We start from the raw sequence: 19,987 nt of genomic DNA, 5'->3' as shown, positions 1-19,987 counted from the left end.
AATCTAGTGCCTAGCACAGTTTCTGGGGTAGATTAGGGAATCAATAAACATACGTCATGGAAATTATATTCTAAAACTTCTAATAGTAATAAGTGCAAACTTAAATGACTGATAGCTGTAGAATCTTCATATATGTACAAATGACCATCCCAGCTGACTGAACTAAGGAATTCCCCTTCACCTATTTGGGGTTTCTTTTCTCCTTATCCCTTACTGCCAAAACCTTGTGCTGTCTTATACTATTATCTCCCCGCAATCCACACACCCTAATCCTCCTTTTGCCCCAGTGCAAATCTGGAGGTGAGGAGTGAGAAGAAGGTAATCCCCTGTGGCTATGTCCCCAGCAGTCACACCCCCAGAGGCCCCATCCTGCTCCTCACCTGAAAGCCCCTGCCCTAGCTCCTGTGATGAAATGCCCCGGGTAGCCTTCCTACCTGAAGAAGGAAGAGGAACAAATACTGAGTCTAGGTTTTATTTTGAAATCCAGATGATTAATGTCTCAGTCCTAGTCTACAATCCATTGGAATACAGGAACATTTATAGAATAACTTTTGAGGTATCTTAAAACTGAATGTTTTCCTGTTTATTCATTATTTTTTATCCCCTTCCTGTTATGATTAGCATTTTAAAAAATTTAAAATGTTCACAAATGCTGAGATTGTATTAAGGAGGGGAGAATTCATAAGATTAACTGAGAATCCACAGGAGACCAGGGGGAGGAAAGAGAATCAGGTAGGCCAATTGCTACACCACTAGGAAGGAAAGCATGGCCAGAGGGCAGGCCTGAAATCTTAAGGTGCAGAGCCTCCCAAAGTGATGACTCTGAAGGAGACAATACTTTTGGCTGTTCATGTTCTCTGTGTAAGAGTCTCATGACTTCATCACTTTTAAGATAAATGACGAATGAAACGATGAGGGGGTAGGAATATAAAGTGGTGGCTGGAACATAACGTAACATAAACGGCACAAAAAGCAAGGGCACAATTACACTAAAATGGGAATTAAGTGTATGGTTCTTGCTTGTGGCATGACTAGAGAGATCCAGTTCACATGAGATGGTTCAGCATGATGCAATTTATAAATACCACATGTACAAAATGAACCTAGAAATCAAAGAAAAACCATTACATAAAAAATGGAGTGCACTGCTGGTTATATAAGGCTTAGTGTGTGAAAATACATACCTAAAGAAGTAATCATTCCAAAGTTATAATGAAATGTTTCTGACTTAAAGCATAATACTTTTCTATATTAACCAATTTCAAAGATACCAGGCTGCTTATGATGAAAATCCTGTAAAGTACCAATAACCATGAAGATAAATGACAATCTTAATAATAATTCCCTCTGATGCTCATCAAAAGTGACTGAGTTCAATCACAATACAGCAGCTCCACATTTCAAAATAATTCAAATTACCATCCTCATCAGCTGGCACATATAGAGTCTACTTTGGCAAAAGGGACAAAGAGTGACCCATTTTGTCATTTTTTTTCAATCTCTGGCTTCGATTTTGAAAAAGTTAGCTTATGACAGGGTAGCAGTTTCTGTGATTCAGGATCCTTTCTATGCTGGAAACCAGGGTACAATTTTTTGCTACACAGAGGAAGCAGCTGATAACAGAAGTTGGTGGCCTTATATCCTAATTCATCAATGATTAAAAATCTTTATTTACTATACTGAATTTCTACCATGATTTAAAAATCCACCAGTAATTGTCTATGTCATTAAAAAACATTTTTGTCTTACCTAGTTCATTCATTGCATGTCTATGCTCTTCATCAAATGAAAGTTTCATTAGAACACACACAGCAGGACAGATCTGATGTTCAACAGGAGCTGGCACTGAAAAATAAAATCAACATAAACCATAATGCTTTGTTATTTGAAGAGCAATGATGTTTATTGTACTTTAAAAATATGCAAGGATCACTAATATAACCCTAATTCACGGAATTTTAGTGGATCAACAAATATTTGCTGAAAGGATGAATAAATACTACAAATGTGGAACAAAAAATAGGAATAAAGGAATTTGTTTCCATAAAAATGGTTACCACTCATCTGCCCTTGACTAAGTCTCTTAGAATAAGTCTAGGAGGTTTATGCTATTACTCATATAGCTAATAACTTAAAATTATGTTGAGTATACAAAATAATAAAAATATTTTGGTATAAAATGGTTTAATTGTTTATAATTTCTTTCTTTCTTTAAAAAACAACAACAACAACAAAAAAAAAACCAGGGTCTTGCTCTGTTGCCCAGGCTCGAGTGGAATGATCATAGCTTTCACCGCAGCCTTGTATTCCTGGGCTCAAGTGACCTTCCTGCCTCAGCTTCCGGAGCAGCTAGGACTACAAGCATACCCCACAATCCCTAGCTAATTTTTAAAATTTTTTGTAGAGATAGGGTCTTGCTATGTAGCCCAGGGTAGTCTCAAACTCCTGGCCTCAAGTGCCGCTCCTGCCCAGGCCTCCCATAGTGCTAGAATTATAGGCACGAGCCACCGTGCTTAGCCCAGTTTATAATTTCTATTTAAACTACTATCATGAGTGTGGGTTAAAAGCACATGGTGCTAGGTGCAGTGGCTCACACCAGTAATCCCAGCACTTTGGGAGGCTGAAGTGAGCAGATCCTTGAGCCCAAGCAGTTCAAGACCAGCCTGGGAAACATGGCAAAACCCTGTCTCTCAAAAAAAAAAAAAAAAAAAAAAAATAGTCAGTTGTGGTGGCACATGCTTGTAGTCCCAGATACTCTCAGGAGGCTGAGGTAGGAGAAGTGCTTGAGCCTGGGAGGTTGAGGCTGCAGTGAACTGTGATCGCACCACTGCATTACAGTCTGGGCGCTTGTGTGAGACCCTATCTCAATACAAACAGAAAAAAAAAGCATGTGGCTATGTACAAATGTGATCTCTAATACAAAAAGTTACACAGATATACTAGACAGTAAACAGATATTTTTTAAAAGGGTGACTAAGAAAATGTACCTCCACATTCAATACTATGCACGAGGTTTCAAAACTCATTTGACGTAAGTTTTTTAAAAACTTTTCAAAAGAAGTATCATTTTATTCTATTTAATTTTTTGAGAACAAATATCAGGAGTACAAAATGTGGGTCATTACATAACTGTGGATAGCCAAAGAAACAATCCAGGAAGGCAATGTTCTCCCAGTAAAATCTTACTAGTTCCCCTCACCCCAGGACAAATAGATATGAAAGGCGATCCCTTTTTTCTTATGCTTTTTAAATTTTTAAAAAATGAGATAGTGTCTCACTATGCTGCCCAGCTGGTCTTAAACTCCTGGGCTTAAGCAATCCTCCTGTCTCAGCCTCCCAAAGTGCTGCCATTACAGGCATGAACCACCACACCTGGCCTTTCTTATCCTTGAACATTTTTAGATTTCAAATAAATTCACCTTCATACCTAAGCTTAAAAAAATCTGCTATAGGTTCATAAGTCATGTTTGTATCATCTCCTCTTCACATCAATAGGCTGATACAGTAGAATCATCTACTTGTAGTGCACGTGTGTGTGTGTGTGTGTGTGTGTGTGTGTGTGTCAGTTCTTATTAGGTGAAAGGAAGGTCTTACCTTACATACTTACTGCTTTTGGTTCTTGGCTACAGGAATGAAATAAGTTATATCCCCATAGGTCCTAACTCCCATGCTGCTCCTGCGGGAGTGGGGCTGAGGTCTAAGGGTCCCTTCCTGAGTGAAGAGCTGGGTGGATTATCACTCCCAGCAACTGAGGCCCACTGTCTACAGCTGGATGGTACAGTAGGAAGAGCACCGAGCTGAGAGTCAGGAGATCTGGGCTCTGTTCCTGGGTCTACTACTTACTAGGTGTGAGGCCATGGTTAAGTCCTTTAGCTCTTCTGAGCCTCAGTTTTTTCATCTGTAAAATGGAGATGATAATATCTTCCCTTCCTACTTCACTAGGTTGATGTGAGGAGCAAATAACATAACAGATGTAACGCTGCTCTGTATCCCCTGAATATAATGATATGCAAATGTAAAAGATTATGGTTTGGACACTAATGGCTAAAGGAACTTACGTAAAGTCACTTTCATCTATGAAATGAGCTTCAGCTATGAAGTGAAAGATGGGCAACATAATTGCTCAAGTTCTTTCTAGCTCTACTAAGGCCCTACTATGCTATGATTGTATAAATTTCTCTTGACTTACTGTTCTTATAGTAGTGCACATAACATTTTCCTTTGCTAAATTTTTCTAGGGAAATACAGACTTAATCTTTTAAATACGAGTAGCACAAATGGCTGATATGAATTTTCTCCTCTTAGTCATAAAGACAGCATATTAACTAAACATGTTTTCTGTTTAAAAATTTCACATTTGCTTTGAAACATGCACTACGATGTACACTATAGAGAACATACTTGGATTTTTGTCCTGGTCCATGCCTTGTTCATGAGCTTCCTGCCACTCCCAACAGGTTTCACAGTAAGCGCGTATCTGTTCCAAAAGATGAAGGACTCGGATTTCACGCCTGCCTCTCTTGTCATCAGGCTGTGAGTGAATGATGTTGTGGAGTGCTGCACTGGCCCTGGCCCGAGCCTCTTTACTGCCCCGGGAATTTCCCAACAATACAGAGTCTTTGTCATTGCCATGTAAAAGCTGGATGAGGAGAGGAAGACATCCAGACTGTCGCATGGATATACAGCTGTCTTGGGAGCTAGACATAGCTAGCAAAGTTCGCGACATATCATCCTTATCATGAGTACCAAGCATTGACAACAATGAATACACCATTTCCACCTGTGGGCCAAATGAGTTTAGAAACAAAATTATGACTTTAATATCCAAAAGCCAAAAACCAATTAAGTGATGAATGGGATATTTACTATAACTCTAAAAAAACAAAACAACCCCCCCACCGCCAAAAAAAAAAAAAAAAAAAAAAACCCGAAAACCTTTCCAGGATGAAGTAATCGGTGTTATTTCAAAATCTATGTATCATCACCAATTTGTTTATGTGAGTAAATAGTATGAGTGGTAATATACAGTATTAAAAGCAAAAGTAGGTTTTTGCATACTCACTAACAAACTGTTAGTGCTGTTTGCCTAGATAAGTTGGTGCTAATCCACTGACTATAATCAGTGAAAAACAACGGATTTCACACACATAGAGAATGTAGTTTATCTAAATCTTTACATAATTTAAAACTTTATCTTATTTCTTTTAATCTATACCTATAAGCAATAAACAGAAAACATTTCTGCAACAATTTTAAGTACTAATTCTCAGCAATCATTAATTCTCGTCAGATAATATTATTAAAATTATATGATTATAAATTTAAAAACATTTTGTCATAAAAAGGAAAATGCCATGATCATACAGAGTGAGAGCCAGGATTTGTAGTCAGTTTTTTAAAAAGCAACTGGTAAGTACTAATTACTCTCTGACAATAAATTCTACGTATTTACTTAGAAGCAGATTAGAAACCGGAAAGTGGCACCCAGTTATCCTGGGCCATGGTCCACTCATTTTAACGCTAGAGGGTATTATATAAAAGTAGAGGCTATTATATAAAGAATGCATCATTCTCTATAAGTCAATGGTTCTCAACTGGGGGCAATTTTGCCCCCATCGGGACACATTTGACAACATCTTGGAGACATTTTTGGTTGTCACAATTGTAGGATGGGTATTTTAGGGGAATCTAGTGGGGAGAGACCAGGGACGTTACTATACATTCTAGAATGCAACAAAGAATTATCCAGCCAATAGTGCTGAGGTTTAGAAATGCTGCTTTAAATGCGTAAATACACATACACCTTTAGATATGAAAGTTTTAGGAAGGCAGTATAGGACTGTGGATAAATGGGTTTTCATCGGAGCTAGGTTCAAATTTTGGCTCCACCTCTTAGGAGCAAGCTGTGATACTATTATAGTTAAGCTATTTGATTTCTCTGAGCCTCAGTTTTCTGAGCTGCAAAATGGAGAAATTCACCTACCTAACAAGATTTTCTCCATTAAGGTGAAATAAAATAATACATGTATAGGACAGTAGCTAGCATTCAAAATACATACTAGGGTCTTAATATTATCATGCATAAATTACTTCAAAAAGAAACAGTATTCTAATTGCCAGTTTTCACACAATAGTACTCTTGAATATTCAAGATTTTCTTTATAGTAAAAACTACATGTTGAGGTTAGACAGATCTGGAATTAAATTTCCATGCCTAAAACTTTTTTTGCTTCAGTTTTCTCATTTAGAGAAATATGGATACTTCATAGAATTTTGGAGAGGACCAGAGATAAGGTACACACAACTCCTGGCACAGTGAATGGCATATAAGAGGTCCCAAGAAGTATAAACAGGATTAAGCCTCATAGTGAGAATATCATTGATTATTCTAAAATCATTACTTAAATCAACATTAGTTATTTCAGTAATACCTTTCCCAAGAGCTATTATATTATTTACAGTAAAGAAAGAGTATACAGAGTATGCTGTGAAAACAATTAATGGAATTCGAGCTAATCGAAAATACATCGTTTAGTAATATTAGAATTTCATTTCATCTTAGTGAATATTAAAATCTCTGATGGGCCGGGTGTGGTCACTCATGCCTCTAATCCCAGCACTTTGGGAGGCAGAGATGAGCGCATCACCTGAGGTCAGGAGTTCGAGACCAGCCTGGCCAACATGGCAAAACCCCATCTCTACTAAAAATACAAAAAATTAGCCGGGCATGGTGGCACGCACCTGTAATCCCAGCTACTTCGGAGGCTGAGGCAGGAGAATCACTTGAACCCTGGAGGTGGAGGTTGCAGTGAGCCAAGATCGTGCCACTGCACTACAGCCTGGGCAACAGAGCAAGACTCCATCTCAAAAAATAAATAAATAAATAAAATAAAAATAAAATCAAATCTCTGACTTTAAAATAATAAAGTAACTATATTTTCCTCTTTTTTTTTTTCTTTTGAAATGGAGTTTTGCTCTTGTTGCCCAGGCTGGAGTGCAATGGCACAATCTCAGCTCACTGCAACCTCCGCCTCCCAGGTTCAAACAATTCTCCTGCCTCAGCCTCCCGAGTAGCTGGGATTACAGCCATGTGCCACCACGCCTAGCTAATTTTGTATTTTTAGTAGAGACGGGGTTTCACCATGTTGGTCAGGCTGGTTTCGAACTCCTGGCCTCAAGTGATCCACCCACCTCAGCCTCCCAAATTTCTGGGATGTGAGCCACCACATCCGGCCTAAAGTAACTATTTTCTTTTCAAACATTATTCCCAAATCCTAAAATATTTGCTAACATCTAAGAAAGATACTCTAAGAAAGCTCACTTATCAGCATGAAATAACACTCAACTTCAACAATTTTTCCATTCACCTCAATACATATTTACTCATGTGCAGGCACTGTGTTAGACACAGCAAAAGATAAGTAAAAAAACATTTCTTGATTTCCAAAAGACAGGTTCATGCAAATTGTTAGTGATTCAAATGAGGCAGATGGATCACATGGGGAGGTAAGAGGACCTTGGGAATCAGAAAATGTTTTGTAAAAAAGCAAAGCCCAAGAAGAGTTTTGAAGGCTGGCTAGGATTCTGACAGACATTTATGGTGGTCCCCACCAATGCAGGCAAGGAAGGGAGGGGGAAAGTCACAGGGAATGTTCAGGAAGCAGGAAGTGAGCCAGTTTGGCTGGAACTCAGTATTCTTGCAGAAAAGTGGATGTAAAGACTGAAAAAGAATTAAAAATTAGCTAATCTGGCACTTTTTATAAACCTGATTTTTCCTTTGTTTATGCTTCGTTGTATAAAAATATGTAATTTCTTCAAGAGACTGTGAATCAGAATTCTCCACTAGAAAGCGGTGTAATCTCAGCTCACTGCAACCTCTGCCTCCTGGGTTCAAACTATTCTCATGCCTCAGCCTCCTGAGTAGCTGGGACCACAGGTGTGTGCCACCACACTGGCTAAATTTTTGTATTTTTAGTAGAGATGGGGTTTTGCCATGTTGCCCAGGCTGGTCTTGAACTCCTGGCCTCAAGTGATCCACCTGCCTTGGCCTCCCAAAATGCTGGGATTACAGGTGTGAGCCACTGCACCTGGCCAAGAATGTCTTAGCAAAGTAGTCATGGCATTAGTGACCAGGGTTTGTAATCTTCTGTTACCTTGGTTCCCAGATGACTTGTCAGCCTTCGAGGTGCAGAGTGTGTGCTACTAGAACTCAAAACACTGGCTGTTTCATGGTCCATTCGTGTAGTTGAACCCTAAAAATTAAGCACATTATAGATGGTATAATTTAGACTATAGGTAAATACAGATAACATCATGTTAAGGTACTCCAAATGAAGTGTCTTTATGATAAACAATTAAATACATCATAAAAAGTATGACCATTATAACTGTTCAAAATATTTTTTACCTATACGCTTACTAAGTATATTTTAGAGAAAAACTAAAGAAAAGAGAGTTTCTTGCATATGAGCATTAAACTGCAGAATGGACTTAACCAAAGACTGAAGAAATTCTAGGGTAGTAATTTTTCATAGATCTAAATAAATAAAACCACATTCAGATAAGTTCACTGATGAAAAGCATTGAAGGAATGTTCAAATTCTGAAATGCTCCAAATTGCCAGAAAACTAAGTATGAATTTGCTACAGTCCAAGTTCTCTAAGATCTCACAGTTTAGAAAGGGCTGTTTAAAACTTTTACTGGAGAAAGACATGAAAAAATAAATGACTGCAGTGCAATATAATATAAACACCGCAGTAGAAGAATGAACAAAATACTGAGGGAAAACAGGAAGAAAGAAATTACTGCGTAGGGACTATTAGAGGCTGTATAAAATCAGTAACATTTAAGGTAGGCATTTTGTGACAGGAGACTGACGGAGGAGACTGTGCAAAGGTACAAATACGGAGAGCGTGGAGTGTTCCAATGTAATGTGGACAGAACACAAGGTGTATGGTTAGAGATAAAGGTTGGGTTAAATCATTAAGTATCTCATGTCATTTCAAAGATGTTGCTGTCAAGCTGTGGAGTCACTGGACTTCAGGCAGGAGAATGGTACAATCAGAATTATGTCTTAACAACAGCACGGAGAGATCACAGGTAGGAAATGAGGGAGAGGGTATTTTCAGTAGTTGAGTGGTTCTGAGGGCACAAACTAAGGCAGTGAGAATAGAGAAGTGGGGATGCTCTTGAAGGAAATTCAAATTAATTGGCTTGAACTGAAGGTCAAATTAACTGGCTTGAGTAACTTGACTGGATGTGAGTAAAGAGGGGCTGGGAGTCGAGGACAACTTGGAGGTGTCAAGCTTGGATAAATGGGTAAGTAATGATGCTCGTAATGGATATCGGAAACCCAGAAATAAATGATGGCTTTCACTGGGGGAACTGAGCTCACTTTGAATCTGACATCCAGTAAGAATGCCCAATGGGCACCTGAAAACAAAGGATGCAACTCTGGACAGGAGGTGGGGTTGCAGATAAATAACTGGGACCTATCAAAATATAGGCCACAGCTAAATCCATTCATTAATAATTAAGGAAATGACTGTAAGAATAGTGTCAGCAATATTTGCAGGCATTCTTCTGCAGTTCTCAACCTTGCAGAATGGAAAGCTAAAATGTAAGTTATTTGAGGACAGAAACTTTATTCTGTTCACTGCTGCATTCTTAGTACCAAGGGTGGTCTTAGGCTTAGTAGGTATCCACAAAATATTTGTTGAATTATAAATAAATGAGGAGCTATTAGTAAAATCTGTAAGAATGTCAAGATGCAGGACATCATTCGAATTGTCTTTCAGATATACAGGCTCTGGCTAATTGAAGAAGGGAAAGAGAAAACCACAATGGGAGTAATAGGTTTTGAGGACTGTGAGATGGCACCTCCTACTCTAGCGGGTACAAGGGGAGAATTTTGGAACCAACATACCTTATAACTTCCTTTTGTGCATAAATTTCACTTTTGGTGATTTTTTTTTTCTGTTTTCTTTTTTTTTTTTTAGAGATGAGGTTTCACTATGTTGCCCAGGCTGGCTCTGAATTCTTTGGCTCAAGTGATCCTCTCACCTCAGCCTCCAGAGTAGCTGGGACTACAGGCAGGAGCCAATGAGCCTAGCTATGGTGACGTATTAGAAACTTTTCTTCCCTGTTAGCTAGCAATGTAAACTGTTTGCCAGATAACTTCCACTTTGGTAGACAACATAGAAAACTGTTAACAATGTATTCCTAAGTGATTCGTCAGGATTTTAATCAAGCAATAATTAAGGGCTCATACAGAGATTTCTGAATTCGTAATAAATTCCTTGTTCAAATTTGTTATAAATTTGTTTCATAAAGTCCTTAAATAGGTAATACTCCAAAGTTAATTTTTATGAGGGCTGCTTAGAACTTCTGTATAAGTCATGTTATAAGCCAAGATGAGGTTTTCCTGACTAGTGCACAAAACTATTTTAGATCATCGTTCACAATAATTAGCTATTTTAGATCAGCATTTTAAAGAGAAAACTACATTTGTCAAAACTCATTCAACTGTACACTTAAAATGGGTACATTTTATCACATACTAATCTTTCTTCAATAAAAGTGATCTTTAAAAAATCCTAACTTGAGAGGTTTTAAAAAATGTGTCCCCATATAAAGGCAAGATAATCCACTTATTCATACTCGCATAGGGAAGTCTGGGGTTGGACTGAGAATACTAGTTCAGAGTCCAAAGTGGCTCCCCTTTCCAGTCTCTACTTCCTTTGTGGGTCTGGACTCTTTATGCTGACTAGGGACACTTCTAGGACAAAACTAATTAGTAATCCTCCTTAGGGAAGGGAAAAGAGGCATCAAGGAAAGACTCATCTTACATCTCTTTCCACTGCCACCAGCTATTGACTGCTTCTGGAATGGTCTTTAAATCCACATGCAACCAAGCAACAAATATTGCCTGAGCCCCTGCTACTTTCCAGGTAGTATACTAGTCACCAGGAATATAAATGAATAAGACATTCTCACCCACACTACACACACAATCTAGATGAGGAGCTGAACATGAAAATACGTGTGGGTAAGTGCTTTGACAGAAACTATATGAACACACAGGAAGATACACAATTCAGTCTTGGTTCCTGAAAAAGTGGCATCTGAATTTGGACTTGAACCATGAGGAGTAATTTAGTTAATAAAAAGAATGAGGGGGATTAGCCACAGGGCAGCCCAGGCAAAGGCAGAGGCATAAGCAAGGGTCAGAAGAATATGGTATAGTTGTGTTTGTGTGTGTGTGGAGAGGAAAGGGAGGCAGAACTACAAATAAATCTGAACATAAGGAGCTCACTCTGGTTCTAACTAATAAAGGATAGATCTGAGGGACTGAGACTCAGGCTAAGGAGGATAGTTGGGGCTTTTTTAGTAAATTCAGACAAGGAACCTTTTTCTTGGTCTATAGAAGGGAAATGACTCTTTACCCTGAAGCAAACACACAATCTTGGAAGATGTCTAAATATTTTTACTGTTTGTAGGTAGCCTCTAAGATAGATCTTCGCCTCCTGGTATTCACGCGTTTTTGTAATCCCTTCCCCTTTAGTCTTGGCTAGATTTAGTGACTTGCTTCTAGTGAATAAAATGCTATAGAGGTGATGAGAAGCACTCTCAAGATAAGGTTACAAAGACGTGTCTTCCATCTTGGGCACCTCTCTTGTTCCCTCTGAGGGAAGCGTTACTATGCTGTGAACTGCCCTGTGGTGAGGCCCATGTAACAAGGAATTGATGTCTCTCTGGCTGACATCCAATGAGGATCTGAGGCCTTCAATAGCCATAAGTGAACTTAGAAGCAGATCCTCCCCTGGTTATGCATGGAGATGACTGCAACCCCAGCCAATACCCTGAAGTCTTGTGGGAGACCCTGAACCAGAGACAGGCAGCTCAGCTGCACCAGGATTTCTGATCCATAGAAGCAAATATAAATGTCTACTAATGCTGTTAAGTTTTGGGGGCAATTTGTTATGCAGCAATAGCTAACTAATGTGCTACTTGAAACAAAAGAAAACAGGAGGTTTAATTATGAAACAAGGGAAAACCTGTTTCCACAATAAAACATGTTTCTGACATTCATTTCAGTGTAGACAACAGATCTTTTCTAAGCTTCAGTCTTAGTTATCTTCCTATTTAGCTCCTGGATTTTGAGACACTCTTCATTCCCCAATCTGTCTCAGTAGAAATTTAGATGTATTTATTATTAGGAGATACCAAGAGGTACACATACTCGTATTCTCTATGAGCCTAGAACTTGGTCCATGAGAGTCTTTCTTGGGCGTTTTATTAAGGCTAGACCTGAGCCAACTTCTTTCGGAGGGACTAGAGTCTCCCTATCAACAAGAAATGATTAATAACTTCCTAAGAATTGTTTCCCACCCAACTCAAAACTAAATTCTGAATAAACTTGAGTGTGATGAACTTTCTCACAACCTCAAGACCTGCTAAGTCAGTCATGATTGCACATCCCTTGAATCAGCTTTGCTCATTGTCCAAAGATAGAAGCACTCGCTGTTATCATTCCTGACTCTCAGTGTCCAAATGTGTGAGACCCTATTTCCCACTGTCCTTTTTCCTATCCAACTTTCCTGTACCATCCACATTCAATGCTTTATAAATACCCATACATCCTCCACATTTTACTTCATGCTCCTTTTATTTCCTGGTCTTCAACTTTCTCTAAGATGTTGGTTCTTTTTTTGTATGTGTGTGTGAGATGGAGTTTTGCTGTGTTGCCCAGGCTGGAGTGCAGTGACGTGATCTCAGCTCACTACCAACTCCGGCTCCCAGGTTCAAGTGATTCTCCTGCTTCAGCCTCCAGAGTAGCTGGGATTACAGGCATGTGCCACCACTCCTGGCTAAGTTTTGTATTTTTAGTAGAGACAGGGTTTCACCATGTTGGCCAGGCTGGTCTCAAACTCCTGACCGCAAGTAAGATACTGCTTCCTTGAAATGACTAGCAAATCCAGCACGTATTTCAGGTTGGATTTCTTGTGGTTATCACTTTCATAATTCTCTTGCTAGTTTTTAACAGCTTTGCCCTGCACTTATTCCACCCCATTTGTCTGGAAACATTGCAATCACAGATGAATCCAACTGTCTGTTTTCTCTACACCCTGACATGAAGTGCCAGGCAGCATTCGAGAAATTTGAGCATGTGAGAAACTTACGTAACTCTTTAGGATGCTGTCGATATACATTTATGGTCACCAATACACCTAGACTCTCCGTGCTATAACTGCCATCTTTTTGTTTCCCTTGTCAGCTCTCCTTTCTTTGGCTATTTTTGATATGCCTCATTTTGTATCATATAAAACTGTGGCTCTTCTTCTCTTACTGCATATAACTTTACCTTCTACTTTATAGAAAAAATAGCCAACAGACAAAATTTCCTCAACTTCTTGCTAACCAGAACCTTAAAATTACCTGCATATATATCCATCGCCACCTTTTGCTGTGACATCAGAGTTCCCCTCCTCCTATCTAAGGTCCATCCCTTTAGATGTGCTCTGGATCCTTTCTCTCCCCATTTCTCTTTGATCTTAGGGATCTTCAACTCTCTTCTCTACTGGCTCCTTCCCATCAGCATTCAAACATCCTCATCTTTTCTATCTTAAAAACAGAAATAAATTTTCTCTCAAACTTATAGTCTGTATCAGTTAACGATCTTTTCTCTCTTGGGCAGTTCACATCTAGACATCTTTACAGTTAGCTAAAATTGCTCTCTTCTACTTTTTTTTTTGAGATGGAGTCTTGCTCTGTCACCAGGCTGGAGTGCAGTGGCAGGATCTCAGCTCACTGCAACCTCTCCCTCCCGGGTTCAAGTGATTCTCCTGCCTCAGCCTCCCGAGTAGCTGGGATTACAGGCACGCGCTGCCACGCCCAGCTGATTTTTGTATTTTTAGTAGAGACAGGGTTTCACCAAGGCCAGGATGGTCTTGTGCTCCTGACCTCGTGATCTGCCCATCTCGGCCTCCCAAAGTGCTGGATTACAGGCGTGAGCCATCACGCCTGACTGCTCTCTTCTACTTTTTAACCTTCCATTTAACTTCAACTCACTCCAGTATAATATAGTAGGAAGGAAGGCCCAAGGAATTGCATTTGACAAGATCAGCAATGAACTTTTTTATTTTTATTTTTTTTTTGGTGAAACCCAAGGTGATTTTTTAGTCCTCATGGCAATGGTGGAAACTGTTAACTGTTCCCTCTTTGTTGTAACAATATTATTCTACTGCTTTGGAATTTTAGGCTAGGTATTCATCTTCTCACTGTATACTCATTGGGGATGTAAAAATCTTTAATACCTTTAATTACCAATTCTTAACCTTTCCTCTCAATTCCAAATCTAATAGCCTACCTCACATTTCTACTTTGTGTGTTTATTTTATTTTTTTGAGACAGGGTCTCACTCTGTTGCCTAGGCTGGAGTACAGTGGCATGATCTCAGCTTACTGCAGTCTTGACCTTCCAGGGTCAGCCACCTCAGCCTCCCAAGTAGCTGGGACTGCAGGCACATGCCACCACGCCTAATTTTTTTTTTTTTTTTTGTATTTTTTGTAGAGACAGGGTCTCCTTATGTTGCTGAGACTGGTCTCAAACTCTTGGGTTCAAGTGATCCACCTGCCTTTGCTTCCCAAAGTGCTGGGATTACAGGCATGAGCTACTGCACCCAGGTGCATTTTTGCTTTGATGTCTCAGACCTAACATCTTTAAAGTTAAACTTAACATTTTTCCAAAACTAGACTCATTATTTTCTCTCACAAACCTCCTTCTCATCTAGCATTATTACTAAATTGCGTCACTACCCTTCTAGTGATGCCTAACAGAAACCTGCGAGTAATTCTCGACTTCTCCTTCCCCCTAAACACTCATATCCAATCCCTAAGCTTGACTGATTCTACTTCTTGAATATTCTCAGATACTGAAATCTACCAATTTATAGGACATACAGATGATAAAGAAACATGTTGAAGTATATCATGGGGAGTCATCAGCAAAATCTAGAGTATGGGACACTCTATAAAAAAAACCTTTGGAAGCCAGGCATGATGGCTCACAAATGCAATCCCAGCAACTCAGGAGGCTGAGGCAGGAGGACTGCTTGAGATCAGTTTGAGTTCAAGACCAGCCTGGGGAACAGAGGGAGGCCTAGGGCATGGTGGTGAGTGCCTATAGCACCAGCTACTTGAGAGGATCGCTGAAGCCCAGGAGTTCAAGGCTGCAGTGAGCTTTGCCACTGCACTCTAGTCCGGGCGAGAGTGAGATCCTGACTAAAAAAACAAAAACAAAAACAAAACCCCAGAAAACCATAAAGAAAAAAGAAAAACAACTTTAGTTCTTCAATAACTAAATGGCCGTAAAACAAAAAGAAGGAACATACAGATTAGAACAGATATCAGAGATATACTAATTCCTATTCACGGACCTTATCTGGACCCTGAGGCAAATAAACTGTGAAAAAGACATTTATGAAACAACTGCAAGTTTGAATACTGACTGGATAAATGATGCTATTAAACAATTACTGTTAGAGTCTTTGGAGATGTAATAATGCCACTGCAGTTATTTATTTTTTAATTTTTTTATTTTTTTGAGACAGAGTCTTGCTCTCTTGCCCAGGCTGGAGTGCAGTGGTGCGATCTCGGCTCCCTGCAACCTCTGCCTCCTGGATTCAAGTGATTCTCCTGCCTCAGCTTCCCGAGTAGCTGGGACTACACATGCACGCCACCACATCTGGCTAATTTTTGTATTTTCAGTAGAGACAGGGTTTCACCATGTTGGCCAGGCTGGTCTCGAACTCCTGACCTCAAGTGATCTGCTCACCCCGGCCTCCGGAAATGCTGAGATTACAGGTGTGAGCCACCACACCAGGCCAGTTATGTATTTTTAATAAGTACTTTTATCTTTTGTAAATACACAGTGAAATAGGGAAGAAGTGATGATGATGCCTGGAATCTTCTTAAAAAATAAAATGGGAGGTTAAGGTGAATAGGTTACATGTGGATATGAATCACTATATTATTGTCTTTGTAAATGTTTAAAATTTTCCATAAGAAAAAGTTTTAAAAACCAGTGGCAGTAGAGTGGGTTTTTCTATCATTCCATCTTTTTCCCACTTTTAATTGAGCTTTATTATTATATACTGGCTATTATCAGAGACCTGGTTCTAAATTTCAAATAGAAAAGCTTAGGTTGCTTGAAAAAAAGAAAAAATAGTGAAAGAAAAATGGATTAAAAACTTCCATATCTATAAACCACATATAGATAGGAAAAGATATCTCAAAAGTATTATTAAATGACAAGAGTAAGTTGTATAGTATAAAAATATTGTTTATATAAAAATTATATATGGCTGATTCAAAAGTAACAATGTAACTTATAAAAAGAATAAAGGGTACTGGAAAAACTAATTTCTTAAATTCCCCAAATAACAAATTACAAAAACCCAGAACTCCCTAAAATACAATTACCACAGTAAACTGTCAAACTGTAATTGCCATAGAAACACTCTGATATACAGAAGATATTCGGTCAAAACTTTCCACGGGCTGGGCATGGTGGTGCACGCCTGTAGTTCCAGCACTTTGGTTTTATGTTTTTTTTTTTTTTTTTTTTCCTTGAGATAGAGTCTTGCTCTGTCACCCAGGCTAGAATGCAGTGGCACAATCTCAACTCACTGCAACCTCAGCCTCCTAGGTTCAAGAGATTTTCCTGCCTCAGCCTCCCAAGTAGCTGGGATTACAGATGCACGCCACCATGCCTGGCTAATTTTTGTATTTTTAGTAGAGATGGGGTTTCACCATGTTGGCCAGGCTGGTCTCGAACTCCTGACCTCAAGTGATCCACTCATCTCAGCCTCCCAAAGTGCTGGGATTACATGTGTGAGCACCATGCCCAGCCAATCGTAGCACTTTGGGAGGCCAATGCTGGAGGATTGCTTGAGCTTGGGAATTCAAAACCATCCTGGACAATATAGTGAGATCCTATCTCTATAAAAAAATTAAAAAATTAGCCAGGCACAGTGGTGTGCACCTGTGGTCCCAACTATCCAAGAATGACAGTGGAAGAATGGCTTGAGCCTGGGAGGCAGAGGTTGCAATGAGCCGAGATTGCACCACTGTGCAGTGGTGTACAGTGACAGAGTGAGACCCTATCTCAATAAATAAATAAATAGATAAATAAATAAATAAAGTTGAGAACCAACTAATAAATAAATTATACACATAGTTATATGCTAAGCAAGCAGGTATCTGGCCTGTATAATTTACTCCTAAGCTTTTCCTTCCATTTAACTTCCATGAGAGATTAAAAACAGATCAAGAAACCCTTTCTTTAGCAGGGATATTAGTTGGTCTTCCACACACCACATATTTATTGTTATCTACTATTTATCAGGGACTGTGAGGGTATGAAAATAACAAAACTAGATAGAATCCCTGCCTTTCTGGAGCTTACAGTCTAGTGGGGGAAACACAAATATTAATCAAGTCATCACACAAATTAATGTAAAACTGCAAATGTAGTAGTCTTCAAACGAGAGGAACATGCTGTGACAGCCTATGGTAGTGAGATTTGATCTGTTCAAGCCTCTCTGAGAAACTGGTGCTTAAGCTCAGACACACATGAACTGGTGTTAACTGAGCAAAATGGGATGAAACAAACACTACATGGAACAGGTATAGATGTGCACAGGCCCAGTAAATATGAGGTACTGAGAGAAGGCCAGTGTGGAGGTGTGAGAGCAAGATGTGACATAAAGCTGACAAGATAGGTAGGGGCCAGGTTACCTGGGTCACAATAAATGGTTATCATTTTTCTAAGAATCAAGGGAAGCCAATGAAGGATTTTTCAAAGAGAATGATTGTGGGCAGGAAACCAGGTGAGAGAAGGGGTAGAATACATTCCCACGTGGTGGTGAAGAGAATTACTCTACTGTGATCCTGAGGAAGTCAGAGACTGATTTTCATTTTCAACTAGTGTTGGTGGCTTTTGTCTTTTGAGCAAATAATAAAACAAAACAAACTAATAAACCCCAAGAGGTGGTCATGTGTATAGATCCTATTTAGATGAAAGGACTTTTGGAATAACAAATCACAGTCCCACAGATACAGGTCACACATCTACATCAGGATCTGGGAATAGCTGCAATATTGTTTTAAAACAGTGACTGAAAGTAACCAGATAGTATTAGCAGCATTAGTGTCATACAAACACCAATATGGTGGGCAAGTCTATGATTGCTACTGCTAAACAAACATACTTATGTTTACCTCTGAATTCACAGCACTATCAGAGTTCATGGCTTAAAGGAGGAATGAATACCGGGCCCTGATTTACTATTTTCAATAGATCTTTTCCTCTGCCATCCCTATACTGACATAAATGACATGATGTATGTCATGGTAGGACTCTGAAGTACGACAACCTAAACTACCACACAACGGAAATCAAGACAGTGCTTTCTTCTATTTTCCCAAAATGAAAATGGGTTTTGGGTGTTATAAATTATAGTAATACATGTTCATTACAAAAAATAAAACGATACACAAAAGAATAAGTAAAACCCACAAAAATCCCAACACTCAGAGATAACTATTGATAACATTTTAAAGAACATTCTCCCACACATTTCTCTATGCATATACACACATTATACATATGTATAATGAGATCATACTTACTTGCTTTTAAGTTTTTTTTTTTTTTTTTAGACAAAAAATAAAAATTAAAAAAAATATTTTTTGCCTTGTTACCCAGGCTGGAATGCAGTGGCATGATCATAGCCCACTGCAGCCTTGACCTCCCAGGCTCAAGTGATCCTCCCACACAGCCTCCCAAGTAGCTGGGACTACCACACATGGCTAATTTTTATTTTTTTTTGCAGAGGCAAAGTCTCCCTATGTTGCCCAGGTTGAACTCGAACTTCTACCCTGAAGCAATCCTTCCCGCTTGGCCTCCCTAAGTGTTGGGATTATAGGTGTGAGCCACCATGCCCAGCATACTTGCTATTTTTAAATTAAAAAAGTTGTAATTGGCCGGGCGCAGTGGCTCACGCCTGTAATCCCAGCAATTTGGGAGGCCGAGGCGGGAGGATCACGAGGTCAAGAGATTGAGACTATCCTGGCCAACACAATGAGACCCCGTATCTACTAAAAATACAAAAATTAGCTTGGTGTGGTGGCACACACCTGTAGTCCCAGCTACTCGGGAGGCTGAGGCAGAATTGCTTGAACCTAGGAGGTGGAGGTTATAGTAAGCTGAGATCCCACCATTGCACTCCAGCCTGCTGACAGAGCGAGACTCTGTCTCCAAAAAAAAAGTTATAATTACCTAAGTCAATAATATTTATTAATATTCAACATAAATGCTCTCTGCCAGGTACATATTAGTTGGCTGGCATACAGTGAGGAGCAGGTGTGGCTTAAAGGACTTTAAGAAGGAAGGAAGACAATTAAACCAATGATAAATTGTGCTAAGCACTATGAGAGCAGGAATACAGCGTATCAAAGAGTACTTTATTTATTCCAGGTAGGTGGAGACAAGGAAAATGTCCAGGAAGAAGTGACATTTAAACGGTGGGGAAGGATGAGTAAAACATATAATATGAACTGAAGCAGAAGACAGTTTTAGACCAAAGGAATGTCCTGTGGAAGGCCTGGACATACTCAAGGAACTGAAGAAGTTGAAGTTGAGGGAGTGGTGAGAAATGTGGGCAAATATTGTGAGATACTCTTGGAAGAGTAAGCAACATGAAGAATCTGGATTCTAATATATGGGAAGTGAGTAGCCACTGAAAGGTTTAAACAAATAAGTGATATAATCAGATTCATGTTTTAGAAGAATAACTGATTATAATATGAAGGATATACTAGAAAAGGCAACACTGAAGGCTAAAAATTAGATCTTTACATAAATAGAGACGTAATTTATCATTTTTAATATTTGCATGGATGTACCATATAGGTTCCATGAGGCC

The 19,987-nt window shown here is 39.2% G+C and overlaps 1 protein-coding gene across 35 annotated transcripts in view; it reads right to left on the bottom strand.

The window, feature by feature from the left end:
- The window catches only part of APC (APC regulator of WNT signaling pathway), a 134,902-nt gene that overhangs the window by 21,249 nt on the left and 93,666 nt on the right, over positions 1-19,987 (bottom strand). For 13 of the 35 annotated variants that reach the window (XM_063810552.1, XM_009449466.5, XM_063810560.1 and 10 more), the window contains 3 exons: positions 8,154-8,252; positions 4,402-4,780; positions 1,750-1,845 (listed from right to left, as the gene is read on the bottom strand). In XM_063810552.1, coding sequence (XP_063666622.1) covers positions 1,750-1,845; positions 4,402-4,780; positions 8,154-8,252 — 574 coding nt within the window. Of the gene's footprint in view, positions 1-380; positions 435-1,749; positions 1,846-4,401; positions 4,781-8,153; positions 8,253-19,987 lie in introns of all 35 variants that reach the window. The other 22 variants (XM_063810549.1, XM_009449456.5, XM_063810557.1 and 19 more) reach the window with 3 other exon arrangements.

Source organism: Pan troglodytes, chromosome 4, assembly GCF_028858775.2.
Source record: "Pan troglodytes isolate AG18354 chromosome 4, NHGRI_mPanTro3-v2.0_pri, whole genome shotgun sequence".
NCBI classification, from domain to species: domain Eukaryota; kingdom Metazoa; phylum Chordata; class Mammalia; order Primates; family Hominidae; genus Pan; species Pan troglodytes.
This window is presented reverse-complemented; position numbering and strand designations above follow the sequence as displayed.